Raw genomic sequence first — 20,209 nt, forward strand, 5'->3', positions numbered from 1 at the left:
AGTGCTGATGTTGAATGAAACCATATGCTGAGTCTGTTCCAAAACAATTTTTTAGTTCCCAAAGAGTACATGGATTCAAATGTTTTGCTTTTTATTTAAGATTTAGTTAAGGACCTTATGAAATCCAAAATTGATGTTTTGTGTCTTTTAGTTTGTCTGTTAACTGTTAACTTTTTTTAAACAAACAAAAAAGCATATTTTTACATATCTAAATGTGCCAAAAAATATTGATGACTCCAACCACCATTCATGCCCCACCCACTAATAGTGCCTGCAATTGACTACCAAGTAGTAGATCATAGTTGTGACAATGATGTAAACTAAAGCTATTGGTTAATTACATTTAAAAAAAAATATGAGCCACCCAACTTCCTATTTTAAAGTCAGCATGAAATGTTAAATGCATGTTTATTGTGAATGTTTGTCCATGCATATTTATTTAGTTTTCTTTTTTGACTGTAATTTTCAATCAAAATGTCTACACAATCTTCCAGTAAAAATAACTTCTCTCTGGTGACACATGCTAGACTTCTCTAATAATTTAGTCTGCTTTTCTTACAATCAGCTTCAAGCTTTCATTCAGATCTGCCTCCACAATAATAGGAATTGTCCAAATTGGGAAGTTAATGAAGTTGATATTTAAAATTTTGGAACAAAATTGACATTGTTTTGTTTCGTCCCCGCTCAGGTCCAGCATTACGGCTCTTGCCACAAGGAGTGGAACGGCAACTACCGGCAGCCGCGCCGACCGCAGGCCTTCATCCCACCCACGGTGCACGGCCACACCTTCCCGCTTCCCCACGGCAGCCCCACACACTCGGCCGGCCACCCACCACCTCCCGCCCTCCTCTCCTATCCACCTTCCGCCCCCGTGGCCCACCTCTTGCCTTCACCGTGCCCACCACCGGGCCCTCGGCCCGTCTTGCAGCCCGCCTACAGCCTGGTGCACCACCAGGGCATCAGCGTAGGCATCAACCACAGGCTGCTGCCCTCACCCACCCTGCTCCCGCAGGGCCAGTTCAAAGCCCTCTTTCACCCACACTCCTATGTGGCGTCGCCCGTCTACGCAGGCTTCCCCCTCAGCCCCAGCAAACTCAGTCAGTACCCATACATCTGAGCTGGAGCCCGCGGCAGCCACGCGCACGCAGCCGGCACTGAGCCGCGACATCTTTATTTTCATTTCCTTTCCTTTATAAAGTTTGACGATGATGATGATGCAAATCAAGCTTTACAGATATCATGGAGAATAAAACAAACAAATGGATGTGTGAGCGAGTGAGTGGATTGAACACAAAAACTAAATTTTAATGTGTTTTTGCACATTTGATACAACAAAATCCCTAGTCGTAAGACCCTCGGCAGAGGGCCGCAGCAGTTTCCCTATGCTATTTTTCGATATTGCCTTCTGACGTGTGTATTAGACACAGTGACTCTCGTTCAAGCCATCCCTGTCTCCAGTGTGCGTGCGAGTCCCCCTTGTGGTGACCCGATGTTACCCGTCTGTATTTTTCCGTAGTAGCCCCATGCTCTTCAGTGTTAAGTCTCTCTTTTAGACCGGTGTTGAAAAGGTTCTGTCGCACTGCATGTCTCTGCATGGGCAAAAACCAATGTTGGACTTCAAAAGGGGGGGAGGGGGGGAGGGGCTGCAAACCGTCGCTTTTCACCCTCTGTGTGTATATGTTGTAAGACTTGCTGCATTGAATCCTTGGGGTTCAATAAACAGTGCCTTAAAATACATGTTGTTGCAAGTTACCCCGAGTCCTACGTGCAGTCATGCGTGTACCGGACTGCAGCACTTGAAACATTTTCAATCGTTATTCGTGATTTTTATATTAGGGCTGTTTCATAGATCTTTTTTTTTTTTTGAGCTTGATGCATTTGCGTATTCGTTGACTTACATAATCTCTACTTCGGTGTCATTTATCATTATTTAATTAATCTCTTAGGGTCTCGACAGGAGTTTTTGTTCGGAAAGCGGCTCGGGTGTCGAACCAAACACGCCCTAATAGGTCTCATGTTTTAAACCGTCAGTAAAATCTCACCTGATTGGCTATTTACGCCTGCCGAGTGCATGATCAGGCTCATGATTTGACCTTTTGTACAGGGCGAAATGTGTCGTTCAACGCCTTAGATGATTTGCGCATTATTCGGAAGCGATACAGTCCTTTTGCGTGTGGTATTTACAGGTGGATGTATTACGCTGAGTGGTAGCAGAGTTCGATTTTTCGAGTATAACGTGCTTCGCCGTAGCAGAGGCCGATGAACTATGTATAGAAACGTTTGAGTACTTTCATATTTGATAATCTGTTTCTAATCTAATAGTATTTACACTGTTTAATGAAACTGCAATACAATCCATAGGTTTTCGGTGTGTGTTTTTCGTTTTCTTTCCATCAGTTCTCTGTTATTTTTAGAGTTAGAAGTGTTATCGGTGTTGGACTTGTATCAGCAGATAGCTCTTTGATGATATTGTATGGTTTCATGTTTGCTTTGTGCAGAATTATTCAGTATTGAGTATCCAACTGTAAAGTCTATCATTGCTGGAGTATTCAGTGCTTTATAAGACGAGAGTTGATCGTGTGCAATTTTCTTCATAGATGCATGTGAAAAGATTGGATTTTGTATTCCCTCTCTCACCATTTAATTGCTTTTTTTGACGCTGGCTGTTTTTATTTCATACATTCCGTCAGGGAGAAATAGCTTTTTTTTTTTTTTCTGTGTGAATTTCTTTTCTTTTTTAGATTTGAGTTTTTCATTAGGTGCATTCTTTCATAATTATGCTTTCGCTACACCAAAGACAGTAATTAATTTCTTAAGCAGAGTAGCTACTGTTTTAGCGTAGACCTCGAACGTAGTGTAGTTGAGGCCGTATTTAACAGAAAAATCTATGTAAAAATGTTGAGGTTGATGTTTAGCTTTTTCGGGCAAGTTATGACTTTGTTTCATTTATTCTTGAATGTATCATAGATAAGCTGCTATATACTGATTGCCACTTCATAATAGCTGTGAAATTAGATGATTAACTTTGTTCTTAGCCTTCTTATTTTTATATATGTCTAATTACCTTGAAATAGAAGTGAGATGATTTTTTTTTCCGTTTGTTTGTTTTTGGGTTTTACCGTACTGACTGGCATCAGAAGCATTTTAATGCCTCTTTCTGTTTTGCTTTCTTTTTTTGAAGTGTCATTGTAACTACTGTATTGCAAGTAATGGAGATTTTGGGGTTTTTGTGTGCGTGGGTTTTGTATTTTACGTTTTGTTTGCATCAGTGTTTTATCTGTTGTTATCTTGGGGCTAATCTTACGTATTAGATGCATATTGGTGTATATCTATCTTAGTACGTATATTTGCATTTTGTTAAAGCATAGCTTGCAGGATAGATTTAACTTTTTGTTTTAAGTATCGGTATAAATTCTGTTTTCAATGACCCACTCATCTCGCCATTTCAGAATATTAATTTTAGCAATGCTATTAGCACTTGATACGTTTGATAAGCTAGACAAAATTTAGGGTTGGGCAAAAAAACGCATTTGGGCGTCTCTAACTACAGTGCTTTAGAATTTTTATTTGATTTCATTCCCCCCCTTATTATAATTTTACATTGAAATGCACACAAAAGGTGTATCAGGTATATTCATGTATTAAGAAAAAAACATGATACAGAATGCACGTTTTGCTTATGTTTTAAGGCGGACTGTTCGCTAACTCTGAAAAGCAGGAGTTATTAGGGCACCCGTTCTCATTTTGTGGGCGATTCTACATGGGGGTGTTCATTCTCGCACCGGTCCCTGCTCTTAAAAACGAGCGACACTGCTTTAGTGCCTTTGAAATGTGCGTCAGACCTTTATATCCCTTTTTCAAACACTGCCTGCCAGCCTCTTCCTCGCTTTCATGCTTGACCGAGGGATGAAAGCGTAACTGCAGTGTTTGATAGTCATAACTGAAGTGCTGTTACCGACCAGTTGCTTAAAAGTAGATCGTTGATAACCTGATAACCAATAGCGAGTGTAACTTTATACTCATGCGATGCAGTAATCACCTGAAAGGTGAAAAATGGATGTTTGTTTCTCAAAATCGTGGAAAGGAAATCCAATCATGCTTGATTAATTTATATTTTTATGACCAACAACAACAACAAAACAATAATGAAATGATATCAGGGATTGTTGTTATTATTATTATTATGCTGACTAAACGCCCAAGACACGGTTTTCTTGTATTTGGGAAGCTTTACATGATACACTGTGAATGTAAACCACCATTTGTAAAGTAGAATGAACATTTGCCCTTTGTTGATCAGAATTTTTGCTTTAGCATAGCCGACTTCATGGAGGTACAGTCCAAAATATGGTGTCGTACCTCGCATTATGACCCTATATTTTATATTTAGCATGTAGCACTAGAGATGAGTACCGAATTGCTACTCATGCGCACATTATATGAATTCTTTTCATTAATTCACTGCAAGTAAACATTTCGGAAATGTTTTACTTCTAACAAGGTCTACCAACCCCAACCTAATAAGAGTGAAACTTGGCGTAAACGCGAAGGACAGAGGGATCTGCAAACGAAACTAAAGTCGAAATGTCTTTGAAACTCCCAAACCAAACAGTTTTTGTTTTCTTTGATTCATGTTTTTCTTTTAGATCTTCTTGTACAGTTAATTCAGGGTCCTTGTATTTTTCATATGTGCTACTGTGTAACACTTGCCGTAGGATTTGGGTTGGATTGCTTTAGATCTATTTTTAACTCCTCTGCAGATTATATTTTAGTAAAAGTTAAATCTCACTGCAAGTTATCGGATAATATTTAGACTTAAGAGCAAACAGACTTGATTGACTAAATCTGAACTGTTACTGTTTTCATATTTGTAAATTTTTTGTGGCTTTCTGATTTCTGTTTGCTTTTGATTTCTATGCTACATTAGTTTGCCATGTAGCCACTGCACTGTGCAATATTCACTATATGAGGACTGGGAACCTTTTTTTTTTTTTGATGTAATGTCTCTTACAGTTTGCGGTCGTATTTCTCTCTAGTTCTCAGTGATTTATATGTGACCAAGCCTTATGTACTTTGTCACAGAAAGCGGGTTTTCCTGGTGACTATTGGTGAGTGTCAAATTAAAGAAATTATGGTGTATTGTCAAAATTCACTTTGAATTAAAATATATATTGCTGCGGGCACACAATGTTTGTTTGTCTTTATTTAAAGACCTTTAAGACAACTGAGAACATGAAGAATGTGATGTGTTCTTGCTTGATGGATGCTTTTTTGTTGAAAACGCTTGTTTAAAATTTCTCATCACAAATAAGATTATCTTCTGAAGATTATATTTAAATTTACATTATATTAATTCTAAACAAAAATATAATGTACCAGGCCAAAAAACTTGAGTTGAAACTGGCGAAAGTGCGCCATCATGCGGATGGAGTCACAATTTTTTATGACGTTTTATATCGGTGCTTCCGGTTGTTATGTAACACATGCTTATAAGTAGCCTATACAAGGACATTTATTCTGCTAATATCTCTTTAATAAGTACACGTATTTTAAAACCCGGTTATTTATTTGCAAATTAAATTATTGCTGTAATTCCCTTACATCGTCCACTTTTTAGTTGAGTAGGCTATAATGTATATTTTAACTGTAACATTTAACTTAACAGATTGTTGTTAACTAGGTATTTTAACTATGAAATGAGTTCAGCGCTATGAAACTGTCAACCTCTTGCTTCATAGACAATACTATACGATTACATTATTATTATTATTTTAATGATCATTTTGCCACGTAGGCTATATTATTTTTTTTTAAAAGACAGTATGAAAATTCTGATAATATATAAAATCCTAAGGAATTTCGTGGAATTTCGTAGAATTTCCACAATAGCAGACAGCATGATGTCGATGAAAATGTTCTAGTATTGGCCTATCCATGAGCAGCAGTCATCCTCATGTAAACCCAGCAGAGGTCGTCTTCCTCTCGTTCATCAGTGCTTATTATAACGCGCCTGCCTCATCACCAGTTTGCCTGCAATACACTCGCTTGGAGACGCGGTATTTTTTCCCAATCAAAAGCAGCCGATTTTCCGTCGCAGCATCATTAATATAATAGCGGGATTATAAGATTGACGCTCATGGATTCCTATGCTGAATATTCGTTTCATGAAGCGTGATAGATAACCTGCTGTTATAACGCGCGCGTGATTGATGTGGTGGTCACGGATGCTTCTGAATGCGCTTTGCAGACGCATCGCCTTAAAGTTTCAATGCTGACATAGAGCAGAAAAACAGTGGAGAGAAGACCTCAGTCTAAGGAACTGTAAAGGATAGATCAAATGTCTTTTTCGGGACCTTTCGGCCTATTGCTGAATTTATCTCTAGCCCGATGGCACCAAGAAATGCGCGTAACGATTTCTACATTGTGGGCTCCAATAGCGGGAATGGCAACGCTGGAACCCAAGGCATGTCGGAATGGATAGGCTTGTCCTTGTGCCGAAAATATGTTGACCTGGACGGTGTGTGGACCAAGTGTCTGCTATCTGTTGGAATTACATTGCTCCTGGTTCCGTCCATATTTGCCATAGACGGTGAGATATTTTTGGGTTATTTTGTGGACAACCTGTTTGAGTGTCCAGCTTCAAAACCTTTCCATAAAAAAGGTATTATGTTTAATTTGAATGTTTTGAAATTGCACGTTTGACTTTGAATTTCGAATCATTTCAGACGAACTATATATTCGGAGGTTCTAACTGTTAAACGCAATGCGGAATAAAAACTCGCTCTTATGAAAACGTTATCGCATTAAGACGGACCATACATATTTTGTTTAGATCTTAACCACTGATGTGTGTTTTGCGTCTGCGATTTGTTTGTTTTCCTGTGGCCGCTAGCGAACAAAACAAAACCTCGAGTCTCAGACAAAAACAAGATGCAGGTAACGTTAGCCCTACTACATCAGTCTGGTCTAAAGCACTTGTGTATAAACAGACCAGGGCATTCGGTGCTGCAGTGCTGTGGTCTGTCGCTCCTAAGACGTTTTTATTCATTTTCAGTGGTGATTTTGCGCACTCGCAAAAATCACCAAGTGGCCGAGGTGAAGGAATTTGGAGATTGTGATTCATCTCGAATATTTTGATTACGAAACACTTTAATTCACTGATTCGTTCAATGACGTTTCCCGCAGGTTACTTCGAAATGCGCCAGATTCGCTACAAAACAACCGATTTGCTAAAAGTTCGAGAACGAGATGGCTGGTTCGTTAATATCGTTTACAAACAAAATGGGATATTTTGTTCATTCAGGTCGTTCCTAAACGAAATGTTTTGTTTATTCAGTTTGCTAACAACATAGACATATCAAATATTGTATTTTTTATGTCTATGGTTGACAAACTAGATGTTTTGTTTACTTAATTAGTTCGCGAACGCGATGCTTCAGTGAAGGGACGTAGGAGTATTTATTCAGTAGCCAATTAAAGGTCTCCTTTACAGCCCGCACTCGAATTCTATTGGTTCTTGCTTTAATCAGTCTTTAAATGGAGGAAAACAGTCACGTGATTCAAAGTCAAAAACGTCTCTGCGTTTATGGTGCCTTCACGTGCTATGGTAATTATGGTAAATACCAAAAGCCGACGTGGAAAATGCACATGAACACCCCCTCATGTGGTATTTTCCACTGGGCAACTCGTAGAATATTTTGTTGCACGAGTTGCCGAGATGAGATAACCTTTGACCTTTTCAAAATGGCGGAGAGCATCGCAAGAGTCGTGAATGATTAGCATTGTACACAACTAAACGTTTTTTTGCTACTGTTAGCGGATAGTTTTTGTAGCCTATACAATGTTTGGTCATTAACAATTGTAATATAATGCGTTAACACTCAGTGTCAGTTTTAAAAATACCGTTATGGCTTGGTGTTTATTCCTCCTGGGAGGTTCGTATTTACGAGTTGAGAAGTCGTGTTTACTACAGTACGTTCAAGTCGGAGCAAGATGGCAGTGTGCCTTCTTTTAATTTACTACACAAGGTTTTGAAACTCTACTTCTAGAAAATGAAGAAAGTGCATCAGTTGTGTTTTGCTTTTAAACGTTTTTAAAAACATTTTTTTTATGAAGCCCATGTTAACTTTATCGTTACATATTGTTGTTACAATGCTATTATATTTTGTTTAGGGAATTAGCTTATTTTGTTGTAAATAAAAAGTCTGACAATGTCAATGACAATACCTATAAATATTTTGGTATTCCGCCACTTTTCTCACTAGCTGCATTTCTGTTACCCTTCAATTTGCACAAATTGCGAATTGAAAATACGCCCAATGGAAACAAGCCAATTTCGCAAAAACTCCCTTATATCGCAAAAAAAGTTAGTTTTTCTGGTAATTCGAATAAGGAATATTTCACAAAACTCCAATGGAAACAGTTTTTCCGCATTCACGTCACCTGGCTTACGTAGAAGTCGATCATTCTTTGAAGAAGACGCAGTATGTTTGGACAGAAGACGAGACAGAGTTCTTTATTAAACTCAAAAAAGACAAAAGAATTAGGGGAATACTGGATTCTAAACAACAAAGAAATATAAATATAAAAATAATGGCTAGTGCGGTGGCTGCGATATACGTAAATCAGTTGCCATGATTTTTGGAATGACTTATCGCGAGAGGAAAAACAAAAAAACAGATTTATAATTAGTCGCATAACATCGGTTAATCGAAAAGCCGTCATTTCGCAATCGTTTTTTAACGACATTTAGAAAATATCGCAAAAGTTTTGCGCAAATCTGCAAACCAGGCTATAGACAGACACGCCCCCAACTCATACAGATCGGGGCTTAAAGAAAATCCCGAGCTTCCCACTCGTATTTACGACTTTGTGGTGGCATACATGTGCGTTCAACACAATCTTTTCGACATGACTTAAACGCACCATAACACTTGTTCAGGTGTTTGGTCTGAACTTGGGTTCAATTCTACCTCCTTTTTCATACTGTTATTTTCATTTCTGGGTCTAAACCACTGAACATGAGTATCAAGGGCAGTGAGTAGCCTACTAGCGGTTATGTTTTTGTTGCTCTCATGATTCTGAAAAAATATACCTCGTCACAACACTTCCATGATTTAGAACGGATGGCTTTCATAAAAAATGCGAACTATACACAAGACACATTCATGCCAAATGACAGAACGTCAAACGGACTCCAAAGCCGCTAGTGCGCCATGTGAACAAAAAAGTTGAGTCCGTAAATACGAGAACAATTCATTCAATACAAAATACAAAAGTGGTTCTGATGGCACTGTTGCCGTTATTCTTGTCGAAAGCCAAGTGTCAAATTCATTTAACTTTTTTAACCATAAAAAAACATTCTCAGAACATTCCGGGAACCAATAATTGTTAAATGTAGCTGTTTTTGGTGCTGTTTTACCCTGAGCTGGTTTATTATGTTAGGCTACCCCATATCAAATGGCTATTTGTTAATAGATGGTCCTTGTGCACCATCTAGTATCTACCTCAGTGTGTGGAAAAGCTACTTGTGTGATGAGCTTTGATTCTACATGTGGCTGTCTCAATACCACCTGTGTTTTATGGCGGTTATCAGAATGAAACAAATGGTTCTTTGAAGAACTGTTCACTGAAAGGTTCTTTGGGGAACCATAAACGGTTCTTCTATGGCATTGTTGCGAAAACCCCCTTTTTGGAGCCTTTATTTTTAAGAGTGTAAAGTTCTGGTATTCACAGCTGTTATATTTTATGGATTTAGAAAAAAAAGATTTACGGTAACTAGTGAACGGTGCAACTGAACTGATCAACCAGAAGCAAGTATTCTAGAGATCCATTTAATAATGATACAACTTGATTTTCAGTCCATAATCAGTGACAGTAGCCAAGTAGGTTGAAATATATTTTGTTGAATGTATGCCTAATGTTCTTGACCTTTGACCCCATCACACTGCAGATGTTTTCCGCCTGAAAATGATACTGGAGTATAGAAATGTCTGGTGCATCAATATGGCACTTTCAATTCCACTGTGTTCTCTATTCATGCTGCAGTGTATCAGTAGCCTGTGCCTGAGGACCAGAAGAACATTTAAACCAAAAAAATGATTTAATTTGTGCAAACAAGTTCAGCGTTGATGATGTGAACTCACTCCAGGCATGATGGCCCTTCTTAAACATCTGAAATATCCAGATATCGAAAAAAGCAGATTAGATTTTCTAAAGCTAGAATTACAAGATAAATACATTTCTAAAGCTAGAATTACACCAGATTAGTTTTATGTGGGCACGCAGACATGCATCGGTCTGGACCATAGGCTTAACCCTTTATAGGGCACTCATTGAAATATTTGGAAATTCAAATTTTTAACCTCAGAACCCTAATGGGGGATGTTAAAGGACATTTAAACAAAAAAAAAATTTCTCAATTTTTTTCATCTTTGCATTGCAAATCAAGGTCAATGAAGTTACCATATATGAGCACTTGCCTGTCTAGGGTAAAATAAATTACAGAGAGTGAATTAAAAAAATATATGACACAAACACACACAAACTGCAAGGAACATTTATTTATTATAGGCACAAACTGCAAGGAACATTTATTTAGAGACATCTCTGTCTTTAGGTACTGATACGGGCATCTTGTGGAGGGTGCTCCGGGAGTTTGGGGTCCGGGGCCCTTTCCTAAGGGCTATCCGGTCCCTGTAGGAGCAGAAGCTTGGTTCGCATTGCCGGCAGTAAGTCAGACTTGTTCCCGGTGCATGTTGGACTCCAACAGGGCTGCCCTTTGTCGCCGGTTCTGTTAATAATTTTTATGGACAGAATTTCTAGGCACAGCCAGGGGCCGGAGGGTTTCAGGTTTGGGGACCATACAATTTCATCTCTGCTCTTTGCGGATGATGTTGTCGTGCTGGCCTCATCAGGCCAGGACCTTCAGCATGCACTGGGATGGTTTGAAGCCGAGTGTGAACCGGCTGGGATGAGAATTAGCACCTCCAAATCCGAGGCCATGGTCCTCAGTCGGAAAAGGGTGGCTTGCTCACTTCAGGTTGGTGGAGAGCTCCTGCCTCAAGTGGAGGAGTTCAAGTATCTTGGGGTTTTGTTCACGAGTGAGGGAAGGCCTGAACGGGAGATTGAAGACGGATTGGTGCAGCTTCTGCAGTAATGCAGTTTATGTACCGGTCTGTCGTGGTGAAGAAGGAGCTGCCAGGCAAAGCTCTCGATTTTCCGGTCTATTTTCCGTTCCTACTCTCACCTATGGCCATGAGCTTATATTTGCTCATAATTGCGTTTTATCACAAACCAATATTCAGTAATTACAATCAATTCACACAGTACTAGGCCTCACACGAACAATAAGCACCCGTGTATGCCATTTAACTATAATAAAAAAAAAAAAAACGTTCATAAGGCATATGTCTAAAAATGGACACTTCCTCGACTTAGGTAAACGGGGCATATGATCAAATATGGTGCATTTAGTTTTCAGCCAATCATTAAACTAATTTTTACAAATGCTATGCAAATAACAGCAATCCTAATCTTTAACACAACTATTCAACCAAATAATTTGTGAGTTACATCAACTTACCATGTTTAGTTATGATGTTATAACTATAACTTTGGGAGAAGCCAGGTTCAAAAAAGCAATATTTTTGATTTCTGCAAGATGGCTGTGTTTGAGGTGCGCCAGGCCACTGCTGATTGGTCAGATGCCTTGATGTCAATATCTGTCAGATAGCTTGATCTCCCCTGATTGGCTGAGAGCAAACTACATGACTCTAGCACTCCAAACGGAGGCAGGGGGGGGGCATTTTGAATGAGTGCGGAAGTGACTAAATATAGTCACTTGCCCCATAAAGGGTTAATACACAGAGGTAAAGAGCCTTTGCCTTCTCATTCATAAAACTGCTATTGTCCTTGTTGGCTTTGAGCTGGGTCTATGGCGCATGGCCAGACACACTTGTGGCTTGCTGAGGATGAGGCATCTCTCCTCAATGCCCCTACAGTGATGATTCTGCTAGTCAACAGGAGCCTGCTGTGCTATGTTGCCATGGGAACTGATCTACATTTTTTTTTGACCAGAGTGTAAAGAGTGAGTGTATTACCAAGAATGACAGTGATGAACTGCTCCGTTTGCTTTTCAAAGGCCTTTTTGCGGCCTCAGACCTGCAGTGACTGGATTCAGCAATTAGTTGAACCTAACTACACTGGATTCATGCTTTAATTGACTATTTTATGGGGATGCGTTGTCACTTGTCAGTAGAAAGGTTGTGCGTGTAACACGGAACCAAAGCCAAGTTTTAATGGAGTAGGCATAGTGTTTTCCCCCCTGTGTTGTGTGTGTGTCATTATTATAACTGGAGAAGCAGGTCTCTCATTGCTCTTTACGAAATCTGTGGTGTTTTCTTCTTTAACTCACATTATAAAACCTGGACTAGTCAATCTGATCCCATCAAAACGTTTGAAGCGTCTTTGCAAAAACCCATCTGTTCACCCTCAAGAGGGGAGCTGCATTTAAAAAAAAACAAAAAAAAACATGCTATGATGACAACTGCGGGAGTCTTTGATTCACAGCCATGTACTGTTGAAATGACTGAGAACAAAGGGAGAGCTTTTTACATTGTTAATACTGCCATTAAAATGGTTAACAACATAAAAGACTTTAGGTTAAAAAAAATATGACATCACTGAAATATTGATATGGTTAAAGACGAGGTTGGCATAATATGATGTATTTACTAGGGCTGTCAATCGTGTATAAAATTTAATCTGATTAATTACGTCATATACTGATTAATAAATCAAATGAATTGCATATCAACATTTGCTGAGAAACATTTGCTACAAAAAATGGCTTTAGAAATCAATATATTGTTTATTTTTATGTCATGCAATGCATTTATCTATGAATGAGGCTGAAATTATTTACAAAAAGATTGGAGAGTATATTAAAGGTTAGTTCACAAAATTCTGACATTAATTACTCACCCTCATGTCGTTTCACACCCGTAAGACTTTCGTTTATCTTCAAAACAGAGAGATTTCTGTCCCTCCATTGACAGTCTATGCAACTACCACTTTGACACTTCAAAAATGTCATAAAGAGATCGGTTTAGTCCAAATTTTGATTTGATCGCTTTATATGATGAACAGATTTAATTTAGGCTTTTATTAACATATAAACATTTATCAACCATATAGCCTAAACACAGCAAGCAAAATGGTTAATGACGTTCGCCTTACATAAAAAAAAAAAGGAAAAGCAGTGCAGTGGAATGGAAAAACGCGTTCTGTGTGAACTGTTCCTTAAGGGTTTGGAACAACCTTAAAGTCCCCATGAAATTAAAATTTAATTATTTTTTACTTTTACTATGAACATGTTAGCCTTACTGTTATCTATAAGCGAGTGTGCTTCAAAACAATGACAAAAATTGCATTTAGAAGATATAAGCGTTCAAAACTTGCAGTCTCTCATTTCCGCCAATATGCATCAGTAATTTTGATGACATCACTGCACTTCAGCTTTCATCAGATTTTCTGTCCAATCAAATGCTCTCTAGAATCTAAAGCGTCCCGCCCCCTACACTATAAATAGACGCTGAAGCTGCAGCTGAAATCTGTCACTTGTTCACACATTTACTATTTTCTATGGTGAATGGCACATAGTGCACTATATATGGGATAGGGAACAAGCACACAGTCTGCTCCGGTACAGAGACACGATAGTACAGAGCGGATCATATGCGCAAGTCGGCACAGACCAGAAAACATATCGGACCCATTTGATTTCTGCACAGAAGATTAGGAGGAGAAACGGTTAGAGATCAGGAGGAAACTGCGGCTTTACCGAGCTCAACGGCTCTGGCCGAACTGTGATATAAACTAAACGCTATTGGCTACTTTTAAAAAGGGGAGGAGCTGTTCGACATGTCCCGCCCGTCTCCCTGTTTCAGTGGAAATTACATCAACACAATGAATAATGCTGCACATTGAATAAAGGCACTTCAGTGGGCCTTTAAGGTTGAATAAACTAACCCTTTAATTGAATAAGTTTGATATTACTAATAATTAAATAATAATATTTTGATTCATTATTATCAATGATAAAAATAACTAACAATTACTAAATGATATAAATAATTTGAACAAACCCCTAACCAGAATGTTGAAGTATTTTTTTATGGCTAAGGCTATTATCTATGTTAAAGCTACACTGTGTAGGATTTTCTCCCATCTAGTGGTGAAATTGTTTATGACTACCAACTGAATATTACTTTCTAGCCCCTCCCATTCCGAGGGCGTTTTAACTCCTACGGTGGCCGCATTGTTTCAAATCTGCCGGCAGTCGCGAGTAATCTCCCCCTCGCATTCGTCACGGTGCCACTGTGTAAAAACGCGAAGGGCGAAGCTTGAATTTCCAGGTATGTCCCTCTTTGGCTAATGTATTTTCAAGATGGAGGCGCAACATGGCTGCCGCCATTCGAGCGACTCGCTCGTATGTATTCTAAATGGCAGATTCTACGCTTACGAGAATACTTGATTAGTTGGTACAAGTACTTACACATTAATGAGCAAATATCATTTTGAAAGAACAAAGTGTTTTTTGCTAAGAATCAACTTAAAAAATTACACACTGTAGCTTTAAGCTATTTAGGTTGAATTAATTGCAGAAGTTAAATACTTTTATAAATAATTAATTCAAATAATAATAACAACAATGGTCATTTGATTCATTATGATTGATAATATAAATGACTAATTATTCATAAATATTATAAATAGTCTGACCAGAATGTTGAAGGAATATCAATACAGTGCTGCCTTGGCATTATTTCTCATAATGGCTTGTTAAATTCCACACAGATGTCAAACACTATATATGGTCAGTAAATAGCATCAGTGAAGGTGAAAAACCTACAAAAGGGCATGATTTTATTACTCTAAGCCTTTTTAAGCCTTTTGGCTTGTCTTTTAACCATCCATTTTGTTAGTCTTAACACACTCCATAGAATTACATTAGAGCCGGCTTTGTTAGCACCAGGATTCTTTCCAGAGGATCAAAGCCTGCCAGGAAAAAGATGCTGCACACCAGTGTTGAAATGCGAAAATATCACATTTTAACTAGTAGACGTTTGCCGTCTCAAACAGAAACGCAATTACAGTTTCCAGTAGGACGGGATTCAGTCTTCGTAATGCGTATTTCTCTCAGTCTAATTACTGCCACTAGAGTCCTGAACCAGTTAATTATCTGCTGATGTCAGCGATGACCAAAGCAGCTGATCTGCTTCCCTGACTGACCGTTTTCACAGCTGACAAGTTCTCATTTCCGACAATTCCATGCTTCATTAGTGAAACAGCCCATGTGAAAGTTGATTATGTCGAGTCTGAGGCGCTCACTCTGTTTCTATATATACAAAAGGTTATTTTTTTTCCTCCTTCATTCTTTTTTTGGCACAGTTTGCTAATGGCCTTGCTGCAGGGCCCGAGCAAATTCACGCGGGTGCTAAAATCCATAACCCCAATTCGACATTACTCTGTCGTTATAACAAATCTATGGTAATTATGTTCTTCTATATAACACTATACCAAAAGGTGCTTTTTGCCCTTTTGCTTGGGACAAACTTATACAATGCTGTTTTGTTTATGAAATAACCATATTGCCACATTGCAATTACGACAACAGTGACCGTGTCATGATGAATGATCAGTACAGAGCTTTGACAAGCTTGCAAACAGCTCATCTCCAGAGATGAATGACTTCAATCAGGTTCTCTTCCATCTTATGATTTGGCCTGTGGATTCAGGAGGTTTGGAGCAAAAATGGTTAGAAATGGCTTTCCTTGGCAGTTTATTGGATAATTCTTTATAATGTGAAATATATAGGCTAGTATCCAGATCACTTGATAATGTGGTCATACTTACTTTTTTAGACTCAGATTGAAATGTAGGCCTGGACTACCATAAATGGAACTTTATTTTGGATTCTCATTAATGATAACCCTTTTATTTTATTTATTATTCTTCAATAACAGTTCTTTTTTATTATTATTTTTTGCATTTTCTTAACAGCTTCTGGATTTATTGGTAGCCTATATAACAGCACAATAATATTCTACTTGCAGCATTGGATCTGACAACATTTATTGCATAACTTAATTAGTTTCTGTTGGGATGGCTGATATATCGGTTCCAAATTGGTTATTGGCCGATTCCACTTAACACTCACTTAAAAGTTAATCTCTAAAAATGCTAATAATATAATAACACTGTTAAATGTAATCTTTAGCCAATATAAAAATAATATTATATTTTAGTATATATAATAATAGCAGCCATAACATGAAAATATCAGCTTATCATTGATAATAATATCATCGATCCCTAATGTTTTGAATTTATTATACAGCTTCTTGGTCATTTATTGCTATATAACAGCTCTCTTGTTTGTCACTTGCCTATGAGGACATCTGCTATAACACAAGCCAGTCATTTTCAGGTCACGTGCGTCGAGCTAATACTTAGATCCAACCATCTGATGCCAATCGTCTCCCTAAAAGTGTTCCTTTGCCCGGAGCGATGACAAACAAATATGTTTTATTTAATCTGTTTTGTTAATGAATGAACAGATTATAATGTCCATTATCCATGCCATAAACCAAAGAGTTATTGTTTTGCTCCCTCACTTTGATCTATTTTGCTTAGATAAAGGGATTGATGCTGACCCCTGCCAGATTAATACACAATTCAGAGAACCGGTAATGAAATTGAGTGCCAGCTCACACCTGAAAATCTCCTCAGGCTTATGAAACAAGGTTTATGCTGGGGAGGGGCTAATCTGGTTTGTGAGCGAGAAGAAAGGACATTAAAGGGTCAATAGATGTATAAAGAGAGACATCACTTGTTTTATGGAGCTTTTCGCATAGGGTGGATGTCGTTGATTTTAATACTGTTTTGAAGCTTTTATAGCGCACCCATTTTTTAAGAGGCATTTATCCTACTTCAAAGCTCCAGACAGGCTCAGCTGTGCGCATTTCCGTCTGTCTGTCTTTTGGGCCTGATCAAATCTGTCCTCGTTTTACTCAACCGCTGTTAATTTCCACGGAACTCATAGCTGTGGCCTCAGTTGACTCTAGAGGTGTTTGAAATCTAGTCAAAGCGTTGTTCCAGCAAAAATGCGGGAAAACCGAAGCGCAGATATTCTGAGCTAATTAGGCATGTGCATTCGCATAATTCTCTTTGTGCTTGTGGAATCGCTTGCGTAATTAAATCAGGCGGCCGTCTTTGCTCTTGTTGATAGAACTGCCATATTCGATTTTGGTCCTGCCCTTCGATTTATTTAGTTGTTAAACTGTCGCCTTCCTATCTTGAAATAAAAGTACTCCGCTTCATGTTCACACCTGGAATTACACACATGACAGTGCTCATTAGATTAGAGAAAAAGGAAAAAAATGAGCTCTGTCCTTGTCCAACCTCAGACGTCATAAGCTTTACCCTTAAAAAAAATCCCTTAGGGAAAATGATGCCATGTAAAAGGAATGGGATTATCTATTTTTGCCTTCAGAGAGGGCTGATGTTATGTGGCCATGTCATGTTTGCTATGCTAAAGCCCATAATATTCACTGTAATTCGCGTGCAGAATGCATATTTTGAGGACTCTCGGTTGCTCTGCTCTGTTCCCTGGGAGTCAGATTGGCTTGAACATAAGAGATGGTCTGGAAAACTGGGAAAGAGATGGGGGCAAATTCACTAAACAGCTGCGCTACTTTTCTGTGCTGTACCACCAGCAATCCAGTTTAACCAGGCTCTAAATGCACTGCAATAGCGTTTCGGCATGCACGAGTGTTTAAATTAACTCATTCTTTTCAGGATTACACATCTTTTTTTGTTAAAGAATTAATTAATTAATTCATTTTAGTCAGTATTATTCCAAATTAAATTGCAGCTAATTTTAGTTGACGATAATAACATTTAAGTCATCGAGAGTGCAAATGCTAATTATTTGTGTTTTAGTGCATTGATACAGAAATAAGTTAACATATTCACAACATGACTTACACATTCTGACCAGCACATAGTTCAAGTTCACTTTGTCATTTTGTGCAGAGTAGGGTCGTCAAACGCACCGGTACTAGGTACTTAAAAAAAAAGTTGGATGATATCAGGATGACTGCAGTCCCGCTAGTACTGAGTACCGCCCCATTATGCTCCAAAAAACAACCCTTACTTATTAAGATAATAGGGACAACCATTTTAGACCATGCACCGGGTGCGCCGACCATTTTCCCGTCATTAAACTAGAAAAGTGGATTCTGACATGCCTGTGCACTTTAGACCATGTGCTTAGATCGTTAATATAGGGCCCAATATCTGTGGATGGCAATATCATTACGTGAAGAGACTCTCGGTTTGTTTAACAACATGATTTTATAAGTACATTTTGAAAGTGTCATATTTTTTAAAAACGTAAGTTTGTTAACATGTTGCTACATAAAGACTACAACAGTTGTTTGGTTCGTTAAAGGGGTCATATAATGGTACATGCACTTTTACAAGTTGATTGTACTGAAATGTGTGTTGGCGGTGCCTGTACACAACCATCATAAAATTCTAAAAATCCATCCAGTGTTTTTTTTTTAATCTTCTTATATGTTTTCCCCCATCTCAAATCAAGCCGTTCGATTTTGTGACGTCACAAAATCGACGCCCGTCCCACGATTGTTGATTGACAGCAGCGTTTCAACACAGACCCGCCCTCGCTCGTGAGCGAGCTGTCAATCATAGTCCGCGCGGACCGGCGAGGTCATTGTTGATACGCTGGAGCACTGTCTATGAGCAGAATGGCGTCTAAGCGATTGTGGTGTTCTGCTCTTGGGTGCAATAAGGAACAGAGCAGTCATTTTGATGTTCTCAGGGTACATTACGGCATGTTTTCTATGTACGACGTTCTCAATATAATTCATAATCCCACGTTTATAATGAACAACGCGTTATGGTTATTGTGTTACAAACGGTGTACGCACAGAACAGAGGGGCGGGGTGAGCAAAGCTCATTATCATTTAAAGACACATGCACTTAAACGGCGTGCTGAAAACAGAGCTGTTTTTGACCAGGTAAAATTTGTGTTTTCTTACAATACTAATGAGAATTTTTAAACTTTAAATTGCAATTTTTTTTTATATTACAGACTTTTAATTTAGACCCTAAAGAATCATATTAGCTTGTACAAAAATGGCATTATGTGACCCCTTTAAGCAAGTAAACTCACATTTTTAAAGTAGTTGTTCTTTTTTTTTGTAACTTTTTTAGATTTAAATAAAAACACAATGGTGCTAAAATAACAGAAAGTCTTGACACTAGCAGTAGGCTCTAGGCTATTTATTCTTAGCAAACCAGAGAGAGTGAGACACTCATTCAGTTTTAATGGGGTTTGCAAATACCCGCCTTTGCTCGTGAGACTCTCGAGTCAAGTGCATCAAAGGTGTCCTGCACGAGCTCCTGAATATTACAACATATTCCGGAAGGGAATATGGAATCTTTTCCACTCTGTGTAAAAATTTAAATCACTTCCAGTCAATGCCAGAGGTGAAACTAACCAGGTCTGACAGTTGTGTAATGCTGTGAGAGATTGGGAGAAGTAAAACAAACATGGAAAAGCATCATTTGAGCCTGCAGGTTTTGCGCAGGAGGCTGAGGAAACACATGTGTTAAGAGGATTGATGGGAAGGTGGCATGAGGGCTTGCGGAATTTCACTTTTGCTGTGTTGGCGTGTTGAGCGCTCGGCGTCTGATTGCTAATTTCATCTCGAGTCAAAATAAATCAATCATTGCATGCTTATTGTGTTGGTTCTTGTTCTTGCACTTTCCATTTATGTTTGCATTTTTAAATGCTAGATGATGTAATATTTTCGACTGCATCATAATTATTTTTTTTTATCCTTCGCTGGAGAGTATGATTAGTGTAAGTCAGTCACATACACCATTTTTTCCCCCAGACTCGACGGGGGACTAGATGACCTACCCAGTGCCCATGCGAGGAAGTCACATGACCCCCCTTTATCCAATCAGGCAGTGCTCGGTGATGCTTACACAGATGTGTCATGGTGTTTGCCTCATCAGTTAGAGAGGCTGGAGGGGTAGCCTACAGGCTGTTATTTTAATCAGATCTGTGTTTGTATCTTCTTCAATAATTCATGTCATCATCCTTTCAGCTAA

The 20,209-nt window shown here is 38.6% G+C and overlaps 2 protein-coding genes across 6 annotated transcripts in view; both read left to right on the top strand.

Annotated features, from left to right (window-relative positions):
- hipk3a (homeodomain interacting protein kinase 3a) overlaps window positions 1-3,529 on the top strand; it is a 38,268-nt gene extending 34,739 nt beyond the window's left edge. For both annotated transcript variants that reach the window (XM_084397840.1, XM_084397841.1), the window contains exon 16: window positions 689-3,529. In XM_084397840.1, the coding sequence (XP_084253966.1) occupies window positions 689-1,117 (429 nt within the window). In that variant the 3' untranslated portion in view covers window positions 1,118-3,529. The remainder of the gene's footprint in view (window positions 1-688) is intronic.
- A 2,465-nt stretch (window positions 3,530-5,994) lies between these two features.
- kiaa1549la (KIAA1549-like a) overlaps window positions 5,995-20,209 on the top strand; it is a 53,947-nt gene continuing 39,732 nt past the window's right edge. For all 4 annotated transcript variants that reach the window (XM_084397844.1, XM_084397846.1, XM_084397845.1 and 1 more), the window contains exon 1: window positions 5,995-6,589. In XM_084397844.1, coding sequence (XP_084253970.1) covers window positions 6,388-6,589 — 202 coding nt within the window. In that variant the 5' untranslated portion in view covers window positions 5,995-6,387. The remainder of the gene's footprint in view (window positions 6,590-20,209) is intronic.

The sequence above is a fragment of the Rutilus rutilus genome (assembly GCF_951802725.1).
Source record: "Rutilus rutilus genome assembly, chromosome: 23".
In the NCBI taxonomy this organism is placed as follows: Eukaryota; Metazoa; Chordata; class Actinopteri; order Cypriniformes; family Leuciscidae; genus Rutilus; species Rutilus rutilus.